Source organism: Anabas testudineus, chromosome 4 (assembly GCF_900324465.2).
Source record: "Anabas testudineus chromosome 4, fAnaTes1.2, whole genome shotgun sequence".
NCBI classification, from domain to species: Eukaryota; Metazoa; Chordata; class Actinopteri; order Anabantiformes; family Anabantidae; genus Anabas; species Anabas testudineus.
Genome location: NC_046613.1, coordinates 23,609,230 through 23,631,830, shown reverse-complemented (window position 1 = coordinate 23,631,830; position 22,601 = coordinate 23,609,230). Strand labels below are relative to the sequence as shown.

Sequence of the window (22,601 nt, the reverse complement as noted above, 5' to 3'; positions counted from 1 at the left end):
TGTCACTAAAAATAAAAAACTTAAAATAACTGGTAAAAAGATCTCATGAAAATAAGTTTCTCTGGAGTAAAACCTGCCATAAAAGCAGTAAACTCAAATTCTCAATAGTAACCTGTGTTTTTAGAAACATTTCTTTTTTCTGTTCAAACCGTTTTTGGGAAGTTGCTGTTTTAGAAATGTCTCTGTGTTAATGTTTTCAGCTCAACTAGCACGAGCCAATATTTCAGTCACATAAAACCAAAACCACCGTACATTTAAATTTCACTGGAGTAATGTGAGAAAATATTCGAGGTTAAAGGCCAATGGCTGCTTAAAGTAAACGTTTTATCTAATCTGAAGCATCCTCCAAATCAAAGTCAACACGTTGTGGTTATCTGAAAACTTTAATTCATCATATAGCAAAAGTAGCTTTCGTGTGCGATTTGCTATCATCAATAACACTGTTCTGAGAACATTCACTGAGCTGGTAATAACTGTGGGATCCATCGTGAGCAACTCACCACTGCAGCACCACACCGAACCGAGCACACATCCCCCCGAGAACACAAATCTGGATATCAGCCGTTTGAAATAATCATCTCTTCTCTCAGAGAATATTAGTACGCTCCAGTGACTAGGTCACTTTAAAAGTAATAAACTCCTAGGAGTTAGTTAAACAGGTCACTAACTCCAACAGGCCGTCAGCCGCGACAAACAGGGGCAACGTCTGCTACTACACATAAACACAATGGTCCAAATCTCAAAGTACCATTTAACACAGAATTCATCTCAAATGTCTAATAAAAGCCTTCAAAGTGCTTCTTCAAATTAAAGATATGCTAAAAACTGAATACATGTCAGGATTTGATCAACGTAAAGTGTTATAAAAATTGCATTGCGTTTCAAGGGCCATAGAGTTAACAGTAGAAAATAAAGTCAATAACAAAAAAATATTTAACAAAACAGTCTCTGGTGCATAAGCGTGTTCAGAAAACTCTGAGTAGTTTTGGAGAGTGCGGTATAGATGGATGCTGTGCCGAGCATCAAGATCGACGGTCCTCAGTCCACAGTCCGTCACTGAAACCCCGGAGGAGACAGCAGCTGAGTGTGGAGGGGCGGCAGAAGTTAGAGGGGGGTGACGAAATAGTCTGCAGGTTTCTGGTAGCTGTGTGCTTGCTGGTTGTGTGTCTGCATCTGCTCCTGCTGCTGCTGGATGATCTGTCGGACCTCCTCCTCCAGCTCTGGCGGGATGATGAGCTGATCGTCGGGGTCCGGTTGGGCCGGAGCATTGAAGTAGCCCCCCTGCTTCCTGACGGGGGCATCAGCCGCCTCCTCTATAAGGTCCTGGTTCCTCCCTTGGCAGGCCACGGAGCCATTGGCTCGGGCCCTGCGGCCCAGAGTTCCTGACCGAGCCTCCCCGCTGAGGCAGGGTGAGGGTGGAGGGATGGGTGAAAGAGACAGGGAGGAGAGAGGAGGAGGTGGAGGCTCAGGATGTGAGGCGACAGCTGGAGGGGCGTTTGTGCTTGGTTGAGCATGAGTGTGTGTTTGGCGTGTTGCGCAGTCGTGGCGCTGTAGACAGTGGACGTCAGCCTCCACCTCCACGCGACTCCCGTTAGAGAAGACGCCGGCGATGGGCTCCTCGTCCTCACTGTCGAGCCCGTTGTCAGACAGAGCTCCAGAGAACTGCCTCTGGAAGCTCCCTCCTCCACAGGCGGGTCTCCGCACACTGGCTCGTCCCGGTAGGTTGAGGTGGGACGTCACGGGCTCAGTTTGTGGCGGCGGATCCTCCGACGACGCCGTAGATCCCACCTCGCTGCTCATCTCAGACGTGCTGAACTCGCTGCTCAGTTCGCTGACTGTTCCCGAGGAAGCTGGTGGCAGCGGGATGCCACCGTCACCGCTGGTTGAGTAGGTGTGTGTGCTGGTGTGTGCACCCAGGCCCGGGCTGGGCGGCGGTGGAGGCGGCTCGCAGAAACAGCAGCAGTCTTCGGTGATGCTGAGCTGGACGACGACGGCACTGAGGCTGTCGGAGCAGCCGTAGCTCTGAGCCAGAGTCACCAGCTTCTTAGCAGCAGCGAGAGCGTCAGGCACATTCCTGACGGCCTCCACCGCCTCGCTGGCAGACAACATCTCCCACAATCCCCGGCTGCCCAGGACAAAAAACTCATCCTGAGGGGTGAGTGTCACCGTGGAGAAGCTGGGTCGGGGGGTCACAGAAGGACACAGGAAGGAGTAACCCATAATTCTGGTGCAGTCGGTTACACCGCTGACTTTGTTATCCTGTACAAGAGAAGAAGAAGAAATGGTAATGATCAACACATTTGGATAATTAACAGTTAACCAATCACAGCGATTCAATATAGTAAATCAACTTATCGTTCCAGTCCACGCAGACCATGAGCACACTCTGTCTTTACCTCTGTGATGATGGCGTTGTGCTGTCGGACCCTCTGGTACTCCGGCTCCTCTTTGACCGTATGGATGGTGGAGAGTTGCATAGCGTTGCCGTCTCGGCACAGAACAGCCTGGCACCTGCCCACGTTCGCAGCCTTCAGAGTGAAGCAGCCACCGTGCTCGCCAGGACCCACTGGGTCATGTCTGATGTGACATAAAGCCGCTGAGCCGCCCATCCTCTGGCCTGCTGTGCCCAGCTTCCTGCAGGAGAGCAACACAGAAACATTCAGAGCAAAGTTGCGATCACAGCGACTGACTCGTGGAAATCTTCAGGTGGAGTTCCTGTTGTTTTATAAATCATTTATAGTCTGTTTACCTTTGCATGGTCAGGAAAGTATTAGTCATGTAGTCTTCCTGCCTCTGACCCCTGTGAAGCTCCTCGGCTAACACGTCTCCCATGGTGCACTGCAGCAGGTAAGGCACCTCCACATTCCTGTCTCCATCAAAAACCCCATACAGGGCTTCACGAATCCCACAGAAGCTGTCCAGGGCCAGAGCGGCCACACACAGCCTGAGAACATCAAACAAGAACATTCACAAGTTATTTATGTGTAATGTGGCCAATTCTGCCAGGAAGCATCCCAGACTTTATCTCATCCTGCCTGCTTCAGTCCCACTCTTCATTTACACTCTGCAGCTGGTCCAGAATGCAGAAGCAGTTTTCACTGCGTTTTAGTTTCATACACCAAATATTTTCTTTATTAACTCCACATATGGTGACGCAGAGACAGCTTTTTTATGTTGTAGGATATTTTACATAACTAGTTTCTGGGTTTTCTTCTTCATTATTAGTTGGTATTAGTTCAGTGTTTCTTGTGAATATTTTGAAGAAATTTAAAAATTATAAAGTTTTCTCTTTTACTTAATTATGTTCTTACAGACAACACAAATGAAAAATGGAAAATATGCCACTGAGTAGAAATAGAAACAGGAGGGGAGGACTGACTTGTTTTTGACTCCGGAGGCCTCAGTGTAGCCGTGGCTCCAGACCGCAGGGGCCCCGTGGCTGTCGCTCACGCTCGGAGCAGAAGGTGATGGATCAACTCTGAAACATCGGATATTACTGCAGAGAGGAAAGAGAACGGAGGCAAAACAAAAAGATTAACTTGTTGGTTTTGTATTCGAGAGACCACTGAACTGTGTTTATCTTTGAGGGTCATACTTGAGGAGCTCCAGACTCTTGTGGTCCAGATTGAGGCGGGGATTTCCTGTGAGGTCCAGCTCCTGAAGTTTGGGAGGAAGTGTCTCTGGCAGAGTGACCTCGGTCAGCTCGTTACAGCTCAGGTCGACACACTGAGGAACAAAAAGACAGTATTATAAGTATTATTGAATCACTGAATCTGACTTGATGATTCATTAAGCCTTTCTCTTTCTGTTCAGCATTAACAGCAGCAGATTCCTCCACCTGCAGGTGGGATTCACAGGTTACTGTGCCGCATGACCCAGAACTCCCACATTGTGTTTGTTAACAATAGGCTCGGTCTGATTGGACGTTTACTTACAGAGATACTGTCTGTCCTTTACTGTTTTATAATGTGCTTTAATTCTCAGAACATATTTTATTCATTAAGCACCATTTACAGATTCTGATGGAGGAGTTTTGTACATTTCTGCTGAATCACACAAAATATTTCACACACCATTTAAAACCACCATTTGGGTTTAGAGAAAGGCAGAGATTAGGGAGTTTATCAGGAGATTACATAGGATTTCCTGATCTGACCCAACCCAATAAAGATGAACAAAGAGGGGGGTAGACATGCAGATAAAGCAGGAAAGAGGATCTTGTTGTTTTGGAATGGCAGTAAATTCTAGGACTAATTCCACTAACTTGGGGTGCAGCTAATCCAGATGTTTAGTGACGCCTTGACCATCAGCAGCTGAATGAAGGGTTAAAATCTTCCCCTTCATCTGACTAACCTTGATCTCCGGCAGCTGGAGGACCTCAGGGAACGTGTTGATACAGTTGGAGTGGGCCGAGAGTGTGTGCATGCGCTGACAGCTGAGGATGGTGGTGGGCACGGCCCTCAGTCGGTTTCCGCTCAGGTCGAGCTCCTCCAGCTGCTCCAGTTGTGCCAGTTTACTGCAGGAGGATGGTGGTAGCGTTATATCAGAGCACTGACACTGCAGTCTTTATTTTGGGAACCACATTTATCAAACTCTTCTCTGTTGTGACCTAAAACTGATTCTGAAAGAAGAATGTGATCGAAAACTGTGTTGTGAGGTTATTGGAGTGAGAGATGAAGCTTTATCTGCAATGAAGTGCACAATCCTAGGCTAGCCTAATAAAACCTAACCCTCCAAAACTAGATTAGATGTGCTCTTCACTGCAGAACACAGACTTATATACAGTACATGTTCCTCTTGTCGCACACTGTGCAGCAGCTGCTCAGTGTTTTACCTGGCAGTGAAGGACTGCAGCTGGTTGTAGGCGAGGTGAAGCACCCTGAGCTGTCCGTGTCCTGTCAGCTGAGGGACACATTTGTCTGACAGGCTGTTATTGGTCACATAGAGCTCCTCCAAGCTGCTGGAGCCGTCCTCTGATAGGCTGGCTGCAGGCAGATTCTCAAGCTTATTTGCTGATACATTTAGGTACCGCAAGCTGTAAAGGAATCCCCAGAGAGAAAACAAACTTAATGCAAGAAGAAAAGACTTGAAGATGTCGAAAAGATGATCATTAAGATTGACAAAATGACAAATGGGAAAGAAAAAGTTAGAAAGAAAATGGATGTTGTGTTACTGTGTGCACCTTTGTGCTCTGATGAACAAATTGTGTGGGAGCTCCGTCAGATAGTTGTGTTGGAGGTCCAGGACCTCGAGCTGTGACCTCTCCAGCCTCTCAGCCAGCTGACACACTTGGTTCCAGCCTGCCAGCAGTTTTCTCAGGCTCCCACTGGACAGCAACCTACAACACAAACAGTACAGCGAGCTCAGCCTCTGTGTGTACTGTAAATCTGTCAGTGGGCTGATGAGGACACAGAGCAGTATACAAAACACTTATCGCTCCAGCTCTGCTTTAGTTGAATTAGAATCCTGATGAGCCCGAGGGAGAGGATGAACAAAGTGTTTAACCTTGTGTTGGAATTACATTTGAGACACGTCTCATTTTCAGGTGTATCCATAATATCACACCTTTTAATTGCAAAAATGGAAGAGGCTATTTCAGGCTGTATAAAGACTCAAAATCGCACAACACTGGTGTAGGCATGTTGCTACAGGTACAGATGAGAAGACAGAATACAATAAAAGAAGAAGAACTGGAAAAGTTTAAAGACATAAGGTGATAAAACACTACACAGTAATTTATAAATCAAAACAACGTTCCTTTTATTCTTTTATTTGGAGGCGATTTCATGTAGCACCATGACCAGGTCCAAATTTGAATTTATAGAAACGTGTGTAAACTTATAAATCATGTGTGTATATAATGACTACATTCTCTCTACTCTATAACTCCTCATCAATCTCAGCTGTACTGTGTGTGAAGAGCCAAATAGAAGATATAACCATGCTGTAAAGCTAAACTCAGACCACCTGTGATTGGAGTGTGTTAGCATGCTGATGTTAGCATTTAGCCCAAAGCAATGCTGTGGTCAGCCTCACAGAACTGATGGTTGGCTGTAAACACTTAATTTTATTACATGTTTAATATACAAACTATGTTTGACTGTCCTGTCTATGTATACAGATATGATTTGAGCTCAATGCCTGTACTTGTACTCTAGATGCTAGCTGTTCTGTGTTTACTGTTGGTTTTTTATTAGTGAAAATGCCTATGTGCCAGGTGCTTTATGTACTCGTGTGACACTCACCGTATGGGGAGCTCTGTAACAGAGTTATGGTTGATGTCCAACACCTCCAGACTGCTGCTCTCACACACCCAGTCAGGGACACATTCCAGCTTGTTCCTTTAAGAAAACAAATACAGTCAGCACCCAGCTTAGAACAAGCACACAGCCATTCTGTAAGTGGGACAGTGAAGTGTTTTTGAGTCATCGTACCAGGACAGATCCAGAAAAGTCAAATTCTCTGGCACAGGCTGCACCTCCAGCTGCCTCAGTTCTGGAAACAAACATAACATGCAGAAAGTCTGAATGCAGATATGGCTTCGAACATTACTCTTATATCCCTGGAGAAGGGGTTAGTACCGTTGTGTGCAGAGTGCAGGCTTTTGAGGGTGTGGCCACTGACTCTGAGGACAGACAGAGAGTTTCTGTCACAGTGTAGGAGCTCCAGCTTACACAGAGGCCTGACATCCAGCTCCTGTAGACCAGTATCCCTTAGGTCCAGCTGGACAATGTGGGCCAGCTGCTCTGAGACTCCCACCAAGACCTTTTGAAGCCGGTTCAGCCTGTTCAAGAACATAAACATTAGTAAAGAGGGTAGAATGAGGGTAGAACAGCAGTAATTTAAACTCCCAGTGTTTAGGCTGCAATAATAATAAAGAAAACTACGATAAGCTTTAATTATTTGGTGTTCTGATTTTTCCAAATCAGCATAACTAAAAGGCAGTGAAGTAGACAGAGCACATTTTTGCTGAGGCAACTTTAGAAGTGTTTGATTTCACATTTTCTTCTAAAAATGTCCAAGTCAGAGTCAGCATGGATAATCTTACCTGAGATCTATGTGGCGAGAAGGCAGCCACTGCAGTCCGGCCAGATCTAGGACAGTGAGTTGGTTTCCTGCCAGACAGAGTCTCTCCACACCTCTTAGTTTCTCCAGGACAGGGGGCACGCAGCTAAAACAGTTGAAGGATAAGCCGAGGTAGGTCAGGCCCTCCACAGAGCCGAGCTCCACGGGCAGAGAACTCAGAAAGTTACCGTCCAGGAGAAGAGTCTGCAAGCTGGACACAAAAAACACAGTTAAAGAGAAGGAAACAAAATTTAGAAATCTGTGTGGAAGTTCAACCATAAGTTCAAACTGAGTGTTGTGAGAGTTGCGCTGTAACTTTGAAAACAAGTTGCACCATAAAGGTTAGACCATAGAGTTAAGGCAGAACTTATAATTTTAACCTCCTTTGATCAGGTCACTCCTTACATACTACTGTCAAGCGTGTATGTGGGGCAATAATGATGCAGTGGTCAATGCTGCTGCCTCTCAGCTGGCTGGGGTCTGTCTCTGTGGAATTAGCACGCTCTCTACTCACCTGATATTTACAACATTACATTGTAAAAAGTTTGTATATGAGGTAAAAGCTATCACTCTGAAATACCTCTGGAAAATTTTGTGTCACAAACTCCCACAGAGTGAGGCCACAATCTCAACTGAAAATGAAATCTGATTCATTATGAAATCTGATTCATTGCACAGTCCTGAAAGACAAGTGTGCACCCACACACCAAGTGAGCATTTCACCTTAATTTCCCTGCCATACAGGCACAGCATCAGCTTGACTCTGCACTCGGATCGCCTGCACTAAACCTCTGCATTGTCGAGACAGACGTCTGGTTCTCAGCCAGTTGTTCATTTAATACAGAGAGGGATTAATCTGCACTGATGGAACCACAATGACGACGACTCCTGTCTAATGTCTCTGTCAGCTGAGTCGGGGTTACTGAGGACATGTTCTGCTCTTGGGCAAGTACCTGGCATATAATCACCATTATCATTAATAACTTGAGCCCTGAGGTCGTCATTTTCTTCCAGCCCACTTACTTGTGCATGGTTCCGACTTCTGCAGGCAAAGACGAGAGACGATTTCCAGACAAGTTTAGCTCCGTAAGAGAGGTGATGTCACACAAGGCCAGTGGTAACTCAGACAGAGTGTTATTAGACAGACTGAGGCTTCGCAGTTTACAAAACCTGGAGAAGAGAAAGTCAGAGACACAGAGGGGAAGGACCAGGATGAAAAATGGATGTGTTATACATATATAAAACAAACTGTGGACCTTTTTAGTAATTATATAACACCTGTTACATAAACAAGCAAAATGATCAGGGATGAACAATGTGCAAGGTCTCAAGGATGCTAAAGCTAAAGAAAACTTATGTTTACAGGTCACAATAACAATGCAGCATGTGCTTCAGGTGTGTGTGTGCGCTATGCCTTCCCTGGCCTAACCTACTCTAGTTGACTGAGAGGTCAAGGCTAAACCCGACACACGTCCTTCCGAGGGAAAGTCACAGGAAGACATAGGGAAAAACACATTCCCCAAAACGGAGCCTGGGAAGTGAGTGTTTATGGAGAACAATAGCAGTATAAGTGGATATATACACATTTCCATTGACATCATGTTCACATAAAGTGGCTGCAGAGAAAAATCAAGAGACGGAATTGGCTTCAAGTTTCACACGGACCAACGTGTCCACTCTACGATGGTTTAAACTAAAACTAAATCTGACTGCCTGCATGGTCTGTGAGTTAGTGGTGACAGAAAGTTAAATCTTCTAACTTTAACCTTTGCTGCTGATGAGCAGATTTTCCGAAAGCACAGTTTTCTTGTCCACAGTAAAGACATTCAGCCAGTAACAGCAAAATAAAGCACACTGCAGAGTCCTTATGTTGTTTTTTGTTTCAAAAAAGCTTATTTGGACAGAAAGTATCATAAAAAAGGAAATAAATTAAATTCCCAGTTTTATCAGTGTGGTTTTTACAATAAAAATGATTCTGCTTCATAAAATCCTGGAAAATAAGAAAAGCCCTCTGCCCCTGAGGTCAGGTGGCTGATGTCAAAAGCTCTCATCACCACTGCCGCTCTCTTTTAATCATCCGAACCACACAGTCACCCACACACACGTCATCTGTAATTTGATCTAAGCTTCTTCCTCTTTAAGTCATATGTTAGTTCCCCAAGACAGAACAAACCACTGAGGGATATTCTACATTCAAAAGAGGAAATAAAAGAGCAAAATACTGCTTTTCATCTCTGGACTCCTCCTGCTGCTGTGATCCTAAACACACATGATGGTGGTAGACTGTGGGTGTTCTGTGTGTGTTGTTGTTGACAGAAACACACCTGGTGAGTGCTGGAACACCTTTGTGCGGCGACATGAAGTTGTTTTTGAGATTGAGGTGGGTGAGGTCCTGGCTGTAAAACAGCTGAGCGGGCAGTTCCTCCAGGCTGCAGCACGAAACATCGACTGAGTTCACCCTCTGGGAGGCAATCTGACACAGTGAAGGGTGGACAGGACGGTAAATCATGAGCAACTTGTGGCAGTGAAAAGTTCACAAGAGGCCGATTTCAAACACAGCCAGTGTCACCTTGAAATCACGTGTGATTAAAAATGTGAAAACAGAAGCACAGAGTGTTGCTGTGGACACAAACACATGAAGTGCACAGTGTAACAGTTAGCGAACCTTTGAGGCCGTCCTGTGCCAGCGGAGGCACTCTGTGTAGGAGTCGTAGCTGATGTAGTAGGTCTGACTCTGAGGACCAGCTGAGCTGAGAGCCAGACAGTGGCTGTGTCGCCTCACTTCCTCCACCTGCAACAAAGAGCACATTTTAACTTGTATCAAAGCAAATTACTGACTGGGAGTTGGCATCTTTTCAGGCTGTGACCATGCAGCAACATGCTGAGCTTTAATTCACGCCCATCTAAAATTAAAATCTGTCTTGTCTTCAAATATAATAAGTGCTCTTCCTCAAACATTTTCTGCTGTCTTGTCTTAATCAGGGTGGTGTCCAAGATTTGTTCTAACTGTGGTAAAAAAAAGTTTCTCATTTGGAGTCAGCATTAGTGATGCTCTCTTTAGGGACCTGCCAATCAGGAGTTAAGGCACAACAGGTCCACAGCAGGAGAGAGCATAGGAGCAGCTGATGACAGAAGGGTGTGTAGGGGTGAATAAGAAGTTGGTTGAACAAGATATCACTCCTTCTGATTCTCTTCTGAAGCTTTTTAGTGAGTAATATGTCCATACTTGTAACTGTTACAGTATACACATATGTTTTAGGACCCAGGACCTTCATAAGGAATGTGTGATTGACAGGTAATCAGCTGTTAATCCAGGAATTCACTGTGATCAGCCCAGATACAGTGCAGCACATAGGTCACCATTAAACTACAAACTGTTCCTATTACTGTTTTATTTAGAAAGTTTGGCAGTTTGGGCAGAGCCAGAACGGCTGTGGCTTTCCAGTCTTTAGCTAAGCAACACAATCCTCTGGCCCCAGGTTCATTTAGCACACAGAAATAAGTCCTTAGTAATATTTCTCAATAAATATATATACAGCCTTTTGATATTATAGAGCAATAACACTGAGGAACACAGCAGAAGTCTTGATGACAGGAAGACGAGTGGTTGGACATTACATAGCTGCAGAAGAGGGACACAGCCTGGTGCAGGAGAGGCGAGTTCAAAAAAGATTTGAGCATCTGGAGGAATTCTGAAAACATTTGAAGTACCTTTCCGCCGACAAGAGGGAGGATGTGCATCTTGCCAGTGTGGGCGTGTTTCACAGAGGAGACAATGAGGCAGGTTCCACTGAGAGTGACCTGGCGCTTCGACCAGCGGTTCACCGGCAGCGCCAGCTTCCCTTTCCGAACATTGTACACCCCAGACAACTGCACACGCTCAGAACCGCCCACACTGCGAGGCTTACCTGGAGAAAGAGAAAGACACCAGCTTGTTACATGTTAAGTGAAGGAGATCATGATCATAAGTGAGGTAAATTTAAAACAGACTGTAACGGATTTCTGAACAGTTTTATTTTTAGCTCTGTGGGATTTTGTGAATCAACTCTGTCACACTGGGCGTCTTTCTGAAAGTGAGAGCGACGGGGAGCGGTGTGGTTATGTAAGTGAACTGTAGCTAACAGCCTGAAGGCTGCGAGAGTGAGCAGTCACTCAGGCGTGACTGTTACATTAACCCCTCGCTCGCACACAAACCAACCGCAGTTCACTTACAGACTCAGAATAGCAGCAGGGGATTGGACAGAGACACAGAGCAAAGCAATCTGTGTTTAAAACAGAAACCAGCTATAAGCTGAGCGATACTGTGTACTCTCTTATAAAATCAGAAAGAGGAAGAAGACATGAAGAGTCTGAGAGGCCTGAAATCAGATTACAGTCTATCCAGAAAGTATTCAAAGAGCTGAACTTTTTCCACATCGTCTCCACATTCCACAGCCTTATTCCAAAATGGACTAAATTCATAATTTTTTCTTTCCTTGACTACTCCATAACGACGTGAAAGAGGTTTGTTTGAAATCTTTGCAAATTTCCATTTTGGTACGTTCATAAGTTTTCATGTGTGTCCGGAGAATTCTCCAGAAGAACAACCACCATCTCTGCAGCACTCCAGTGGCCAGACAGAAACCACTCCTCAGTAAAAGTGAACTCTTTGGCCTGGAGGCCAAGCATCATGTCTAGGTGAAACCATGCACCGCTCATCACCTGGCCAGTACCCTACAGAGAACCATAGTGGTGGCAGCATCATGCTGTGGGGGTGTGGTTGTCAGCTGCAGAAACTAGCAGACTAGTGTGAATTGAGGTAAAGATGAATGCAGCAATGTCCAGAGACATCCTTGGTAAAAACCTGTTCTAGAGTGCTCTGAACATCAGACTGGGGCGACAGTTCATCTTTTAACAGGACAACAACCCAAAGCACACAGCCAAGATAGCAAATTAGAGGCTACAGGAAAAGCCAGGTCCATGTGAATACTTTCCCAATGCACTGTAGCTTGTTATGTAATGTCTTATAACACCAGCACCACCTTCCTCCAGTGACTCAAAACATCACTTAGATTTCACTGGGACTAAAACTCTGAATATTTTAACATTATTGAAAAGTCCCTGAAATAATATTATTTCAATATAAGAATGCATTTTACTTTTAGATTAGCCTTTTGTGTTTCCATGACTCATTAATTATTATTTTCACAACTATTGCTGATGACAGAACATAGTAAAATATGTCCAATATTACAGAACAACCAGCTGCTGCTTTAATTTGACTAGCAGCTCAATTGATTCTTATAAACGAGAGAGAAAGTCTGCAAAACATCGAGAAGCCAGAAACAGCAAATTTCTACTTGAACAATAGTTGATCTGTTTTTAAAATGCAGTTGATTTATGTTTTGTCTATGAAGCATTTCAGCTGTGCTTGTGTTGAAATCCATAAGGATGCATAATTTAGAGATCTTCCCAGAAGAAAGCTTTCTTTCTTAATGTAAATACAGACACAATGTAAAAGAGAGCAGTTAATACTAAACTAAATATCATGTTGTTGCTCTTTCCACAACAACACAAATTCACACAGATATGACAGGAGAAATACAAAGGGAATGAGCAAATCAATCTGATTCTTTCAAACCATTTAAACCAAACAATAATGTGGAATGTGTATTGTGAGTCCACCCTTCCCTGGGCGGTGCTGACGAGGCCGTGTGTTAATATACACACATACATGCCTTTTCCTTCCGTCTATTTCTGTGAATGGGGAACATCCTCTCTGACTTCAAGTAGCCAATAGTCATTTCCTCTTCATGTTAGTTTTGGTCTCCTGCAAACCTGATGTCCCTGAATGTACCAAACATCTGTCTGCAGCTGAAATGATCAGTGAATTAACTAATTCTATTAGCTTTACTACTTTAATTATTATTTAATCCTTTGTTGAAAAAAAAAAAAAAAAAACCCAAGAACTGCTTCTTTCTCACTCTCCAAAAGGGGATTTTTAGTTTTTTTACATTTTCTATTACTTCAAACTAAACATTTCTGGGTTTTGAATTGTTGTGTCAAGTGTTTTAAGTTCTCCAACTGTGAAATAACTGGTAGATTTGAAAGCTTTTTGTGTGCATTAAAGACATCTTATTAATACTCTCCTTGATTTATCTGAGCTTTGCATGAAAATTACCAACCAAAAGTCGTGTGTTGCGCAAGAAATAAATAAGAAATATTACTGTGGTCTGATAGAATGATAGTAGTGCTGCATCATTAATCTAACTTCAATCAAAATGTCAGCCTGCACAATTATATAAAAGCAAGAGTTTAGGATTATCTGTTTTCGGGGTGGGAGATATAGGCTCAAAATTATATCACAACATTTCAAGTACATTTGTGCGAGTGATAATTATGAAGATAACAATAATTAATAAGATTAAGATCAATAATTACTGAACATGTTACTGTTGATTACAGCCTGCAGGCAGCAGCATTTATTTGTGCAGGGAAATGAAGGGAATTTTCTGTCCTAGATGTACTTAAATAACCAGGTTACTCAGTGAAAGTAGCTTTCTCAAGTCGGACCGAGGTGTAGCTGCAGAGTGACAGTGCAGGGGGAGGGAGGAAGACAGTGGAGAGAGAGAGACAGCTGATCCACAGAGTGACCTGTGCAAATAAAAGAAATCTGCAGTGGAAACTGACTTATTTAGATTTCTACAAGGAACTTTGTGTTAGTTTCATTTACAGTCGGACATCGACCGACATCGCTCCATAATAATCTCTCCCTCACTCATCTGCAGTCTTTTGTGTTACTAAATTGTCATCTCGCTGCTCTCGCCCTCAGATATTGTTCGGTGGGGAATGTAAATACATCACTGTATCGCTATATTATTGATATGGCCCAGCCCCACAATTATCCGACAGTGTTGTTTGTATTTAACCTTCCAACATAGAACTGTGACCTCTGGGCACTGCAGCTCCAGGATGAAGTGGAGTCTGCTGCTGCAACTGTTTCACACAGATCCGAAACACTGAGGAGGTGAAATCTGAGTTCCACTAAGGTCACTTTTCTCTTGCTGTCAGCACACTGCAAGTGTGAGAGCAAAAACTCGGCAATGTGCTTTTTGCCAGAGGGATTGTGCTGAGTCAACCTCCTCTGGTTCAACTCTGAACATCAATATTAACATACAATTCATGCTGCACACGCCAACAGTAGAGGAAACAAGATTTAACTGAGATAGTTTAAGTTTTTGTAAAACTTCTTTCCCTTAACAAAGGGCTGTGAGTTAACTTTTCTTTATTATGACTCCAGTCACTTTATGTTTTGGCAGCATTGTGACTGAGGCTTCATATCATCACACCATGTCTTCTCTGTGACCATTCCCATCATGCACACAAGTTTCTCCCTGCTCGTTTCATGACTGCAGTGGCTGGAGGGGCCCCAGCTTCCAGCTGCATTACTCTACGCCATGCTTTGCTTCAATGTCATGTTACTGTGGGAGATAGGAGTTGAGGGGGGGTGTGTGGAGGGAGCGGCAGGGAAATGTTCAGGGTAGAGGAAAGCATGTTTTGTACTGTGTCGAGTACAGAGCTGCAACAATTAGTTGATTAATTAAAGGAAGGGAAATTAATCTACATCAATTATGGTCATTAAATATTCATTTGAATAGATTTCATAAGAAAAAGGAACACATTACAAAGTTCCATTAATTTTTAAGCAGCAACTTCACCAGCGTTCAACTTGCTTTCTTTTTGGTTCTATTTTTCCCCCTAAGGTTTTTTTTATATTAACTTATCATTACCGTGTTTGCTGAGGGTGTGGAAACAAGGTCAAACACAATATTCAGTTGTGTTAATCCCATAAGAGATCGTGGCTGTTTTTCCATCCTCTTATTCTGCTCATCAGCAAAACAGGATAATTAACAACAACAACAACAGCAGCAGAACAAGATGACAAACAACATCCCTACTATGCCTCATGATTTTGACTTTTGGAGTGCCGAAAAGAGCCCACCTGTTGCCTCCAGATGTGTCTCCCTACAGGCCTACACACTGGGCATTGTCCCAGCAGGACAACTGAATACACTTGTTCACCAGTGTGGCTGAACAAACACAAAGACAGCACTCACAGTACACGGCAGTGAGAATGGGAGAACAATGAATGAGCAGAGACAATCCAAGCACAACTAAAGTGGCCTGTTGGAACCAGTGCTGAGTGGCTCTCTCACAGCCAAACCTCCAGTGAGAGTACCAGGATAAATAATGCTCCGATTTCAATAAATATGCAAGAAATACATGCAGTTCTTTATTTCTGACTCCAGCAAAGTACTCACCAAAGTAGAAGCGAATCAGGCAGCCAATTTCTGGATTCATCCCCTCCTCCTGCACCCTCCAAGCATCTTCAAACCCCAGATTGATGAGGTACTCGTTTAATATCTGCAGGGGCCTCTCCTCGTCTCCTAGCCTCCGCACAGCTCCACCATGCAGCTGGATAAAGAGGGCCGGGGTCGGACTGGTATTGATGGGCTCCGGCCATACCCTGCTCCCCCCAGGGATCTCCGGGTCAGGCTGGACAGATGCTTGGCTGGTCAAGGGCCGACACTGGGAGCTGCTGGGACATTTAGAGGGAGATTCAATTAATTTAGTGTCTCTGCTGTCCCCGGCTCCGGCTTCAGAGTCATCACGTAGTCTTGTCACTTGGTTGGAAGCACTAGAGGGGTCTGTGGTGGCTCGGTCTGCTTGCTGGGCTGCAGCAGAGGTGTCATGTGAATGTGTTGGAGAAGAGGTGAGATCCACTTCGTCTGACGAGCTCTCAAATGGGTCAGGTCCTTCCGTGGCGCTGTCACAGTTTGAGCTCAACAACGAGGAGTCAGTACCCAGACCAAGACCATCACTTAGTGAGTCCCGGTGTTCTGTGCTTCTGGGTCCACCTGGGCTGAAGTCCTCACAGGTGCTGCTCTCCATATCTGAACCCGAGTAGACTCCATAGCAGTCCGTCACACTCAGGCTCAAATCCAGAGCAATGTCATTCAGATAGACCTCAGATGAAGAGTTGCTGGCTGTCTTCTCATCCAGCAGGTGGGAGAACAGTTTAGAATCAGGATGCTGCTGCTTTGAGAGTTCATCCTCTTCTGTTTTAGGGTTTTTTACATCCACGCTGTCACTTAAACTTTTGACATCATCAGTCTGACCGTTTCTGTCTTTACAATTATAATTCAGGTCCATTAAAGGAGCAGGTTTGCAGTTGATTCTCAACACAGCTCCAGCTTTGCTGCCTTCCAGCTTACTGGCTATCTCCTTGGCCGTGATGTCCACCGTGCACAGCACCGGCCGCGGGTAGGAGGGCGTGAGCCAGTCGTGGACGTGAACGCAGCCCCGCCGGAGGTCCGACCTCACCCACGTCTTGTCGGAGGCCTGGAGCTGCTTCGTCTGCTTCTGCCGGAGAAAAGTCTTCCTGTCCAGGCTGAGGGTGTTGAGCGGCGAGGCGGAGGGAGCCGGACTGGCCGCGTCCCCAGAGGTCAGCCCGAGGGAGCCGGTGGTCGGCGGAGCCCCCAGCGACAGATTCCTCTTGTGCCTCTGCCGCCTCCGGCTCAGCAGAGAGTTGACAGAAGTGCTGCTGTTGGCGGATGTCAGGCTGTACACGGCGGGAAGGTTCAGGTTCTTGGCCGCGCCGCTGAGTGCGTTGGCCACTTGGTTCTGATAGATCCCGTTCCGTATCGCAATCTGGAGCAGGGAGGTGGCCGCGAGTCCCTTCCCGAAGAGTTTCGCCTCCGCGCCGCCGCCGCCGTCGTCCTCCCCGATGGAGGGTCTCTTTCCAGCGGGGAGCGGCTTCACGGGGCTACTGTCACCGCTTGCCTCGAGCGTCGCCTGCGGTGCCGATAAAGTTAAAAGCGGCCCGGGCTGGTTCTCCTTCACACCCTCCATCCTGCTAGCTTGCGACGGTCGGTTAGCCTGCAGGTGAACAGCTAGCTGCGTTAGCTCAGTGCGCGCGGCTTCGCGTTAGCTTAGCACGCCGAGGTCCTGCGCAGTTCGTCCGGAGAGTCGGCTCCTCGGCTCCATCATCCCATTTCCCAACACGCCCGTCGGCTCTCGAACGGGAGCTCACCGGCGGCTCCGCTTCATTAAACGCCCTCCTAGCTGGCCGCCATGGAAGCTAACGCGAGAAGGCGCGACTGCAGCTGCAGCGACGGACGGACGAGGAGGACACGGTGGACAGGGAGGGGTCTCATTGGATATGTACTACGGCACGTTCGAGGGCTACCAGAAAGCTCGGAATTACGAGGTTTATCCAGTCATGTTATTAGTCACCAAGGACACGAAGTTAAAAAATAAAAACAAGATGGACAAAACTCTGCACTCACAGTTCAACGTACAACATCCCAAATGAAACACACGACTAATGATCTATGTAGTGTTTTAATTATACTGTGCATTATTTTAAAACATTCATTATAAATGAATAGTTTGAAGTAGTAATACTCAGGTGGAGGAGCCTATAATGTGTCTATGAACAAGCCTGAAAACTGATTTGAAACAGAAAGGTATTTAACTAAAATGTATCTAAATCCAGAAATTAAAAAAACAATAATAATGAGCCAAATATTTCTGTTAAATTGAGACTTCTTGTTATTTATAATACAAAGTAAATAGATATAACGCCGTGTGGTCGCATCATGTAAGTAGCAGTATCGTTTACAGCATGAATTACAAGTTTAAATGAGGCAGTGAATGCAACACTAACTGCACCTACTTTGTTGTTAAGATCAACAGTCGCAGTTTAAGCTGCTTATTGAAAACACAAATATGTTTGCAGCCGGTATTATGATCCGATCATGCACGATCCTACACGCTTATTCAGTCGCACTTATGCGATTTTACTGTGCAGTTTTAAATCTGCTGTCAAACAGAAGTGGTTGAACTCATCTTCTGGGGCCACCTAGTGGGACAGAGACCGCATCACGCAGCAGATCACAGAAGTATTCAGGTCATTGGCTTAAAGTAAAAGTAAAAGTGCCAGTACAACAGTACAAAATACTCAATTATAGGCAGGATAAACGCCTAGATGTAAATGTTGGTCTAAAATATATTGAAAGTATTAAAACTAATACTATTCACTATGTAGAAGAATGACTCCCGTCAGTGTTAAAGTATGAGTGTTTTTTTAATGCAGTATGTTTTAAGTTTACAGGGTAAATCATAGCTAAACTAATTTCCCTTGCAGTTAAATCTGAATTCATAATCTTAACTAAATTAAAATTCCAACATTTCCCACACATACTGTACGAAGCAGAAAACAGGAAAACTCAAAAACTTCAACTTTGACCTTATATACAGCAGAGTTAATGTGCTCTGTTTCTATCGATCACCACAACAAGTTAATGCCACAGTGACATCATGTATCTGTCATATGATGCACTGTTTTATCAGATCCGATCAATGTGTGTGTCCTTGACACTGAAAAGTTCATTCTAAAAAGTAAAACCTGCAGCAGACACTGCCCCAGTTTAAAGGCCCTGTAGCACATAAGTAATGTATCAAACAGTTTAATCAGCTTCTCTATGTGTTAATGAGTGTTTTGACAGCGTGTATCTCTGTGTTATATCTGTCTTAGTCTTTGTCCATTTCACTTGTACACACACACATTCAGGAGTGGACTGTTGTCACACTACAGTCCAACAGAGGGCAAAGTGCACGCTGTAACTGACTACTTTTATCATGCTCCCTCCCTCTGTCAAGTCTCCACCTCGTTCTGTGCCAGTCACACGCAGACTTTCACTCATCAGGCTGTCATTTTGACTTCTTGTTTGTCGCAACAGCAGCCAAGGTAAGAACTGTTCTTCTGCATCTTCACATGTGAACGGTGACTCATAGTAATATAAGTACAGCGTTATGTGGCGTTTTTAAACTGCACTAATTGGACATGAAGTTTCTTTTTCCTTGAACCCTTCTGGTGACTGGGTTTTGGCTCACATACAAGTAAAAATCACCACTTCCAGTAAACAAAAGAACATGTGATGGATGGTAAAGCTCCAGGGGATTGCCAGTGAAAAGAGATTAGCCTACTGACACATTAAGACAGTGAACCCCCAGGAGACATGTTTCCACTGGGATTCAGTCTTTCTTAAGAGCTCATTTAATCCTGCAGTAAATCTTAAAAGCCTGTTTTTCTTAGGACAAGTGAAAAACCCTGACAGCGGGGGTGTGATAATTATGCTTATTACCAACACAAATGAAGATCCTGCAAAAATTCCCTTGGATGAAGTGAGATGATTTTGATTTTAGCTGAACAGAGAACTAATTGATTAAGAAATCTTTGAAACAAGTTTCTCCCTGATTGTGTCTTTAATTCAATACATTTCTGAAACAATAAGATTTGAGCCTCTGTGGGGATCAGATGGACTAAAGGGAGATTAGTTTACTGCTCTGACAACAAGCACTTAAAGGGAAAGAAAACAAAGAAGAGAATCTAAATGGGCAGAGGCGAGCGGAGGACACTAGCTGCTCACACTGAGATGTTGCTGTTAATTTCATTTCTGATACGGTTTCAATTAGGAGTGATCTGCCCGTCTGTCAGTGCACTAACAGGATAATGAAATTACCAAACGGTGGCTCGAGTCCTGCTGCATTTAAGGTGCCAGAGGATGTTTTTCATTGCCAGCTTGTGCTTAACTAAAGGAGAGAAAAGAAAGAAACAAAGATGGCTAATCCTTTTTGGAATGCCTTCCTTTAAAATGGGAAATACAGACTATAATTAGATGTGGCCAGTTTCAGCTCAAGGACTTTCCTAAGAAATTCTTCCTATAGCAACGTGTGTGTGTGTGTGTGTGGTTAAGTCACTCACTTCCGTTTGTTTTGGTTCCTCAGGCGGAGCACTGACAAATTTAGATTAGAGCCGCTTAAAAAAAACAGACCAGAAATACATAATTGGAGAGTAGACAATTGTTAAGTTTCCAACAGACTTGAAAACAGAAGTGGCAGAAACGCACGTTTGTGTAGAAAAGTAAGTTTTCACACATTGAAATGAGCCCAACTCTCCAAACACGCTTACCTGGTTCAGATTTCACTGCACGGCATCTGAACTGCAGAACTGGTTTAATTTCATTAAAACTCTGGTGGGAAGCAGGTGAGGGATCCAGTTGTTGTCATCACATTAGTGAGTGCTAATGTGCCAGAGAGCAAATATATGGACCTGATTTAGTTGTGCTGTTTTGAGAATGTTCGCTCTGATCATGTCATTACTTCATGTGTTGTTTCCATTAGGAACTTAGTGCTATAACATGCAACTTGAAGAATGACGCTAGCAGAACAATAAAAATCAATTCACTCCACTCCAGCCCAGACCTTCAGGTCCTTCAAGCATTACTATCAAATTACAATAAGTAAGAATCAGAGCTAGGAGTGGTTTGCTCTCACATCTAGAAGGTGCCCAGTTTGAATCCATCCCTCCAAAGACATGCAGGTAGGGTAACTGATGACGTGTAGGTGTCCTGCTACTCTAAGCCAGTCACTTAGAACTGATGAGGCTTTTGGAAGATAGATTAAATGTCCTGAAGAAATTAAATGAATTAAAGTCCAGTCGCTACTGAGCTGCACCTTTGAGGTAACAAAGACCTGGATGCCTGCGAATCTCCACAAAATCTTCAACTGCTCCTGAAATCATAAAAAGCTGCTGTAGGTTTAACTTAATGCAGTAAATAAAACCTGAGAAATCTGCTCACGTTAAACAATATGAAGAAGGCGACATGTCACTCATTGACACACTGGTTCCGAGTAGGTTATTTATATATGTTTCTCTGGTGAAAGTGGTTTTATCACTGTTTACTCTGCTGTGGTCACAGTCAGGGTGACGGTGAGGTTAACCACTGTCTCTCTGCTCCACTGTCTGTTCACCACCACCAATGTGCTGTTATAAATAATGTACATACGTTAAGTCCAGATGCCGCAGAACGATCCACTTTATGGTTTAAAGAAGAATGTGTGAAGAAATTACTCTCGACTTTTTAAAGAGTAGATAGAAAATACTTTTACCTCATACATAAAAACTACATTTTGTTTTAATGCAGACAATCTGTAATCCAGTTATTCAAGTTTTACTTTAATGCATCTAATGCAAAAGGTAATTAATAATAATAATAATAATAATTTAGTTCTGGAAACATGAACCTGCAAACATGAACCTACAGCTGCTGTAGCAGCCTGTAAACTGGGCTCAAGACTGGAAACTTTGCACAAAGGGAACAATATCCATCTACAAACACAGAAAACCAAAGCTGTGGTTTCACACAGGTCAGGTAGGTGGATTTTATCACCTTTGTTCTTTATGCTAAACTAACATCCATGGCCACAGGACGACACTTATCTGCTGACATGTTTGTGCAAAATAAAATGTAATTCCAGATGTCCTGTAGCACCAACAACGTGTTTCTTTATTTAAAATATAAGACTATAAAAGCCTGAAACTAAATCTAAACTTATAGAAAATATTACAGAGTCACGTGAAGACGACATCTTTGACTAGAGAAGAGGCAAAACCACAAGACCAAAACTCTAAAGTCAGAGTTTCCTGTCCTTGTCAGAATCCGCGTTTTCCAGTTTAGTGGTTTTGTGTTGATGAGTAATGAGATTGTGAACTGATGTCTGAGCATCATCATCTTTTCTCCTCCGGTCACAGGCTCAGTGAGGGGTGAGAGTGACTAAGCTTTTGGCTCAACTTCCTTATTTTCCTGGCCTTGACCCCACTTTGTTTTAGCATCACCTCCAGTAAAAGGGTTTTAGGACTAATTAGTGTGACCGCGTTTGAACTCAAACATCAGTGTGTGGGACAACAACGCTCCAGCTGATATGGCAAAAGTTCAGATGAACGTTCTGCAAACATCTGCTGACCTCGGGTGGAAAATCTCACTTCTCTAAATTTTCCATGACTTTCTTCTCCACACCTCTTATTTCACTTCCTGTGTTTGTACAGGGGAAATCAGTCATGGAGGAACCACGACGAATCGATCTGACCTACATCACTGAACGCATCATCACCATTTTCTGCCCCCATGAGTGTACAGAGGAGACCTACCTGCAGAGCCTGCAGGAGCTTGTTGTGATGCTGCAGTCAAAACACGGACACAACTACATGGTGAGATGATGTAAAGTAGAAAGTCTCTGTTTGGAAAAGTCAAAAAAGTTTCAAAATAAAAGCATATAGATTTTACTTAAATGTTGTAACTGGGGGTCATTTAATTAGTTTGTAATGATAATATTCTGTATTAATAACATCAATATGTAAAGTTACAAAAACTGACCATGTATGCAAGAACAGAACTTGAGTAAATTTACTACTTCTACTGATGTGGGAACACATTAATTTTTTTACCTGTAAATTTTTTTTACCTTCTTATCTGTGAGATTTAGTTACTTCAATACCTAAAAAAGTTAAAGTTAGTTTCAGCTCAATTCAAGATTTTTCTTTTTGGCCCATCTCATTCTTTTTCCCTTTTGTCTTCTTCAGCTCATTAATGTCTCACAGAAGAATGACACTCTCACTCGGATGAACCATAAGGTAATGATGACACTTCATG

General features: G+C 43.9%; 2 protein-coding genes across 3 annotated transcripts in view; one reads left to right on the top strand and one right to left on the bottom strand.

Annotated features, from left to right (window-relative positions):
* Window positions 1-364: 364 nt before the first annotated feature.
* On the bottom strand, window positions 365-17,251 carry LOC113152331 (PH domain leucine-rich repeat-containing protein phosphatase 1-like). Its single transcript, XM_026345509.1, has 17 exons — window positions 15,366-17,251; window positions 10,777-10,973; window positions 9,731-9,856; window positions 9,390-9,538; window positions 8,089-8,235; window positions 7,049-7,276; window positions 6,582-6,784; window positions 6,435-6,495; window positions 6,246-6,341; window positions 5,183-5,338; window positions 4,835-5,035; window positions 4,354-4,516; window positions 3,596-3,726; window positions 3,380-3,496; window positions 2,750-2,944; window positions 2,397-2,634; window positions 365-2,259 (listed from the first exon to the last, which is right to left on the bottom strand). The coding sequence occupies exons 1-17, from the start codon at window positions 16,954-16,956 to the stop codon at window positions 1,105-1,107; spliced, it is 5,154 nt and encodes a 1,717-aa protein (XP_026201294.1). The 5' UTR covers window positions 16,957-17,251; the 3' UTR covers window positions 365-1,104.
* A 1,560-nt stretch (window positions 17,252-18,811) lies between these two features.
* Window positions 18,812-22,601, top strand: part of si:ch211-191a24.3 (tensin-3) — a 37,823-nt gene continuing 34,033 nt past the window's right edge. The window contains exons 1-3 of one of the 2 annotated variants that reach the window (XM_026344987.1): window positions 18,812-18,856; window positions 21,998-22,159; window positions 22,532-22,582. In XM_026344987.1, the coding sequence (XP_026200772.1) occupies window positions 22,010-22,159; window positions 22,532-22,582 (201 nt within the window). In that variant the 5' untranslated portion in view covers window positions 18,812-18,856; window positions 21,998-22,009. The remainder of the gene's footprint in view (window positions 18,857-21,997; window positions 22,160-22,531; window positions 22,583-22,601) is intronic. The other variant, XM_026344986.1, reaches the window with a different exon arrangement.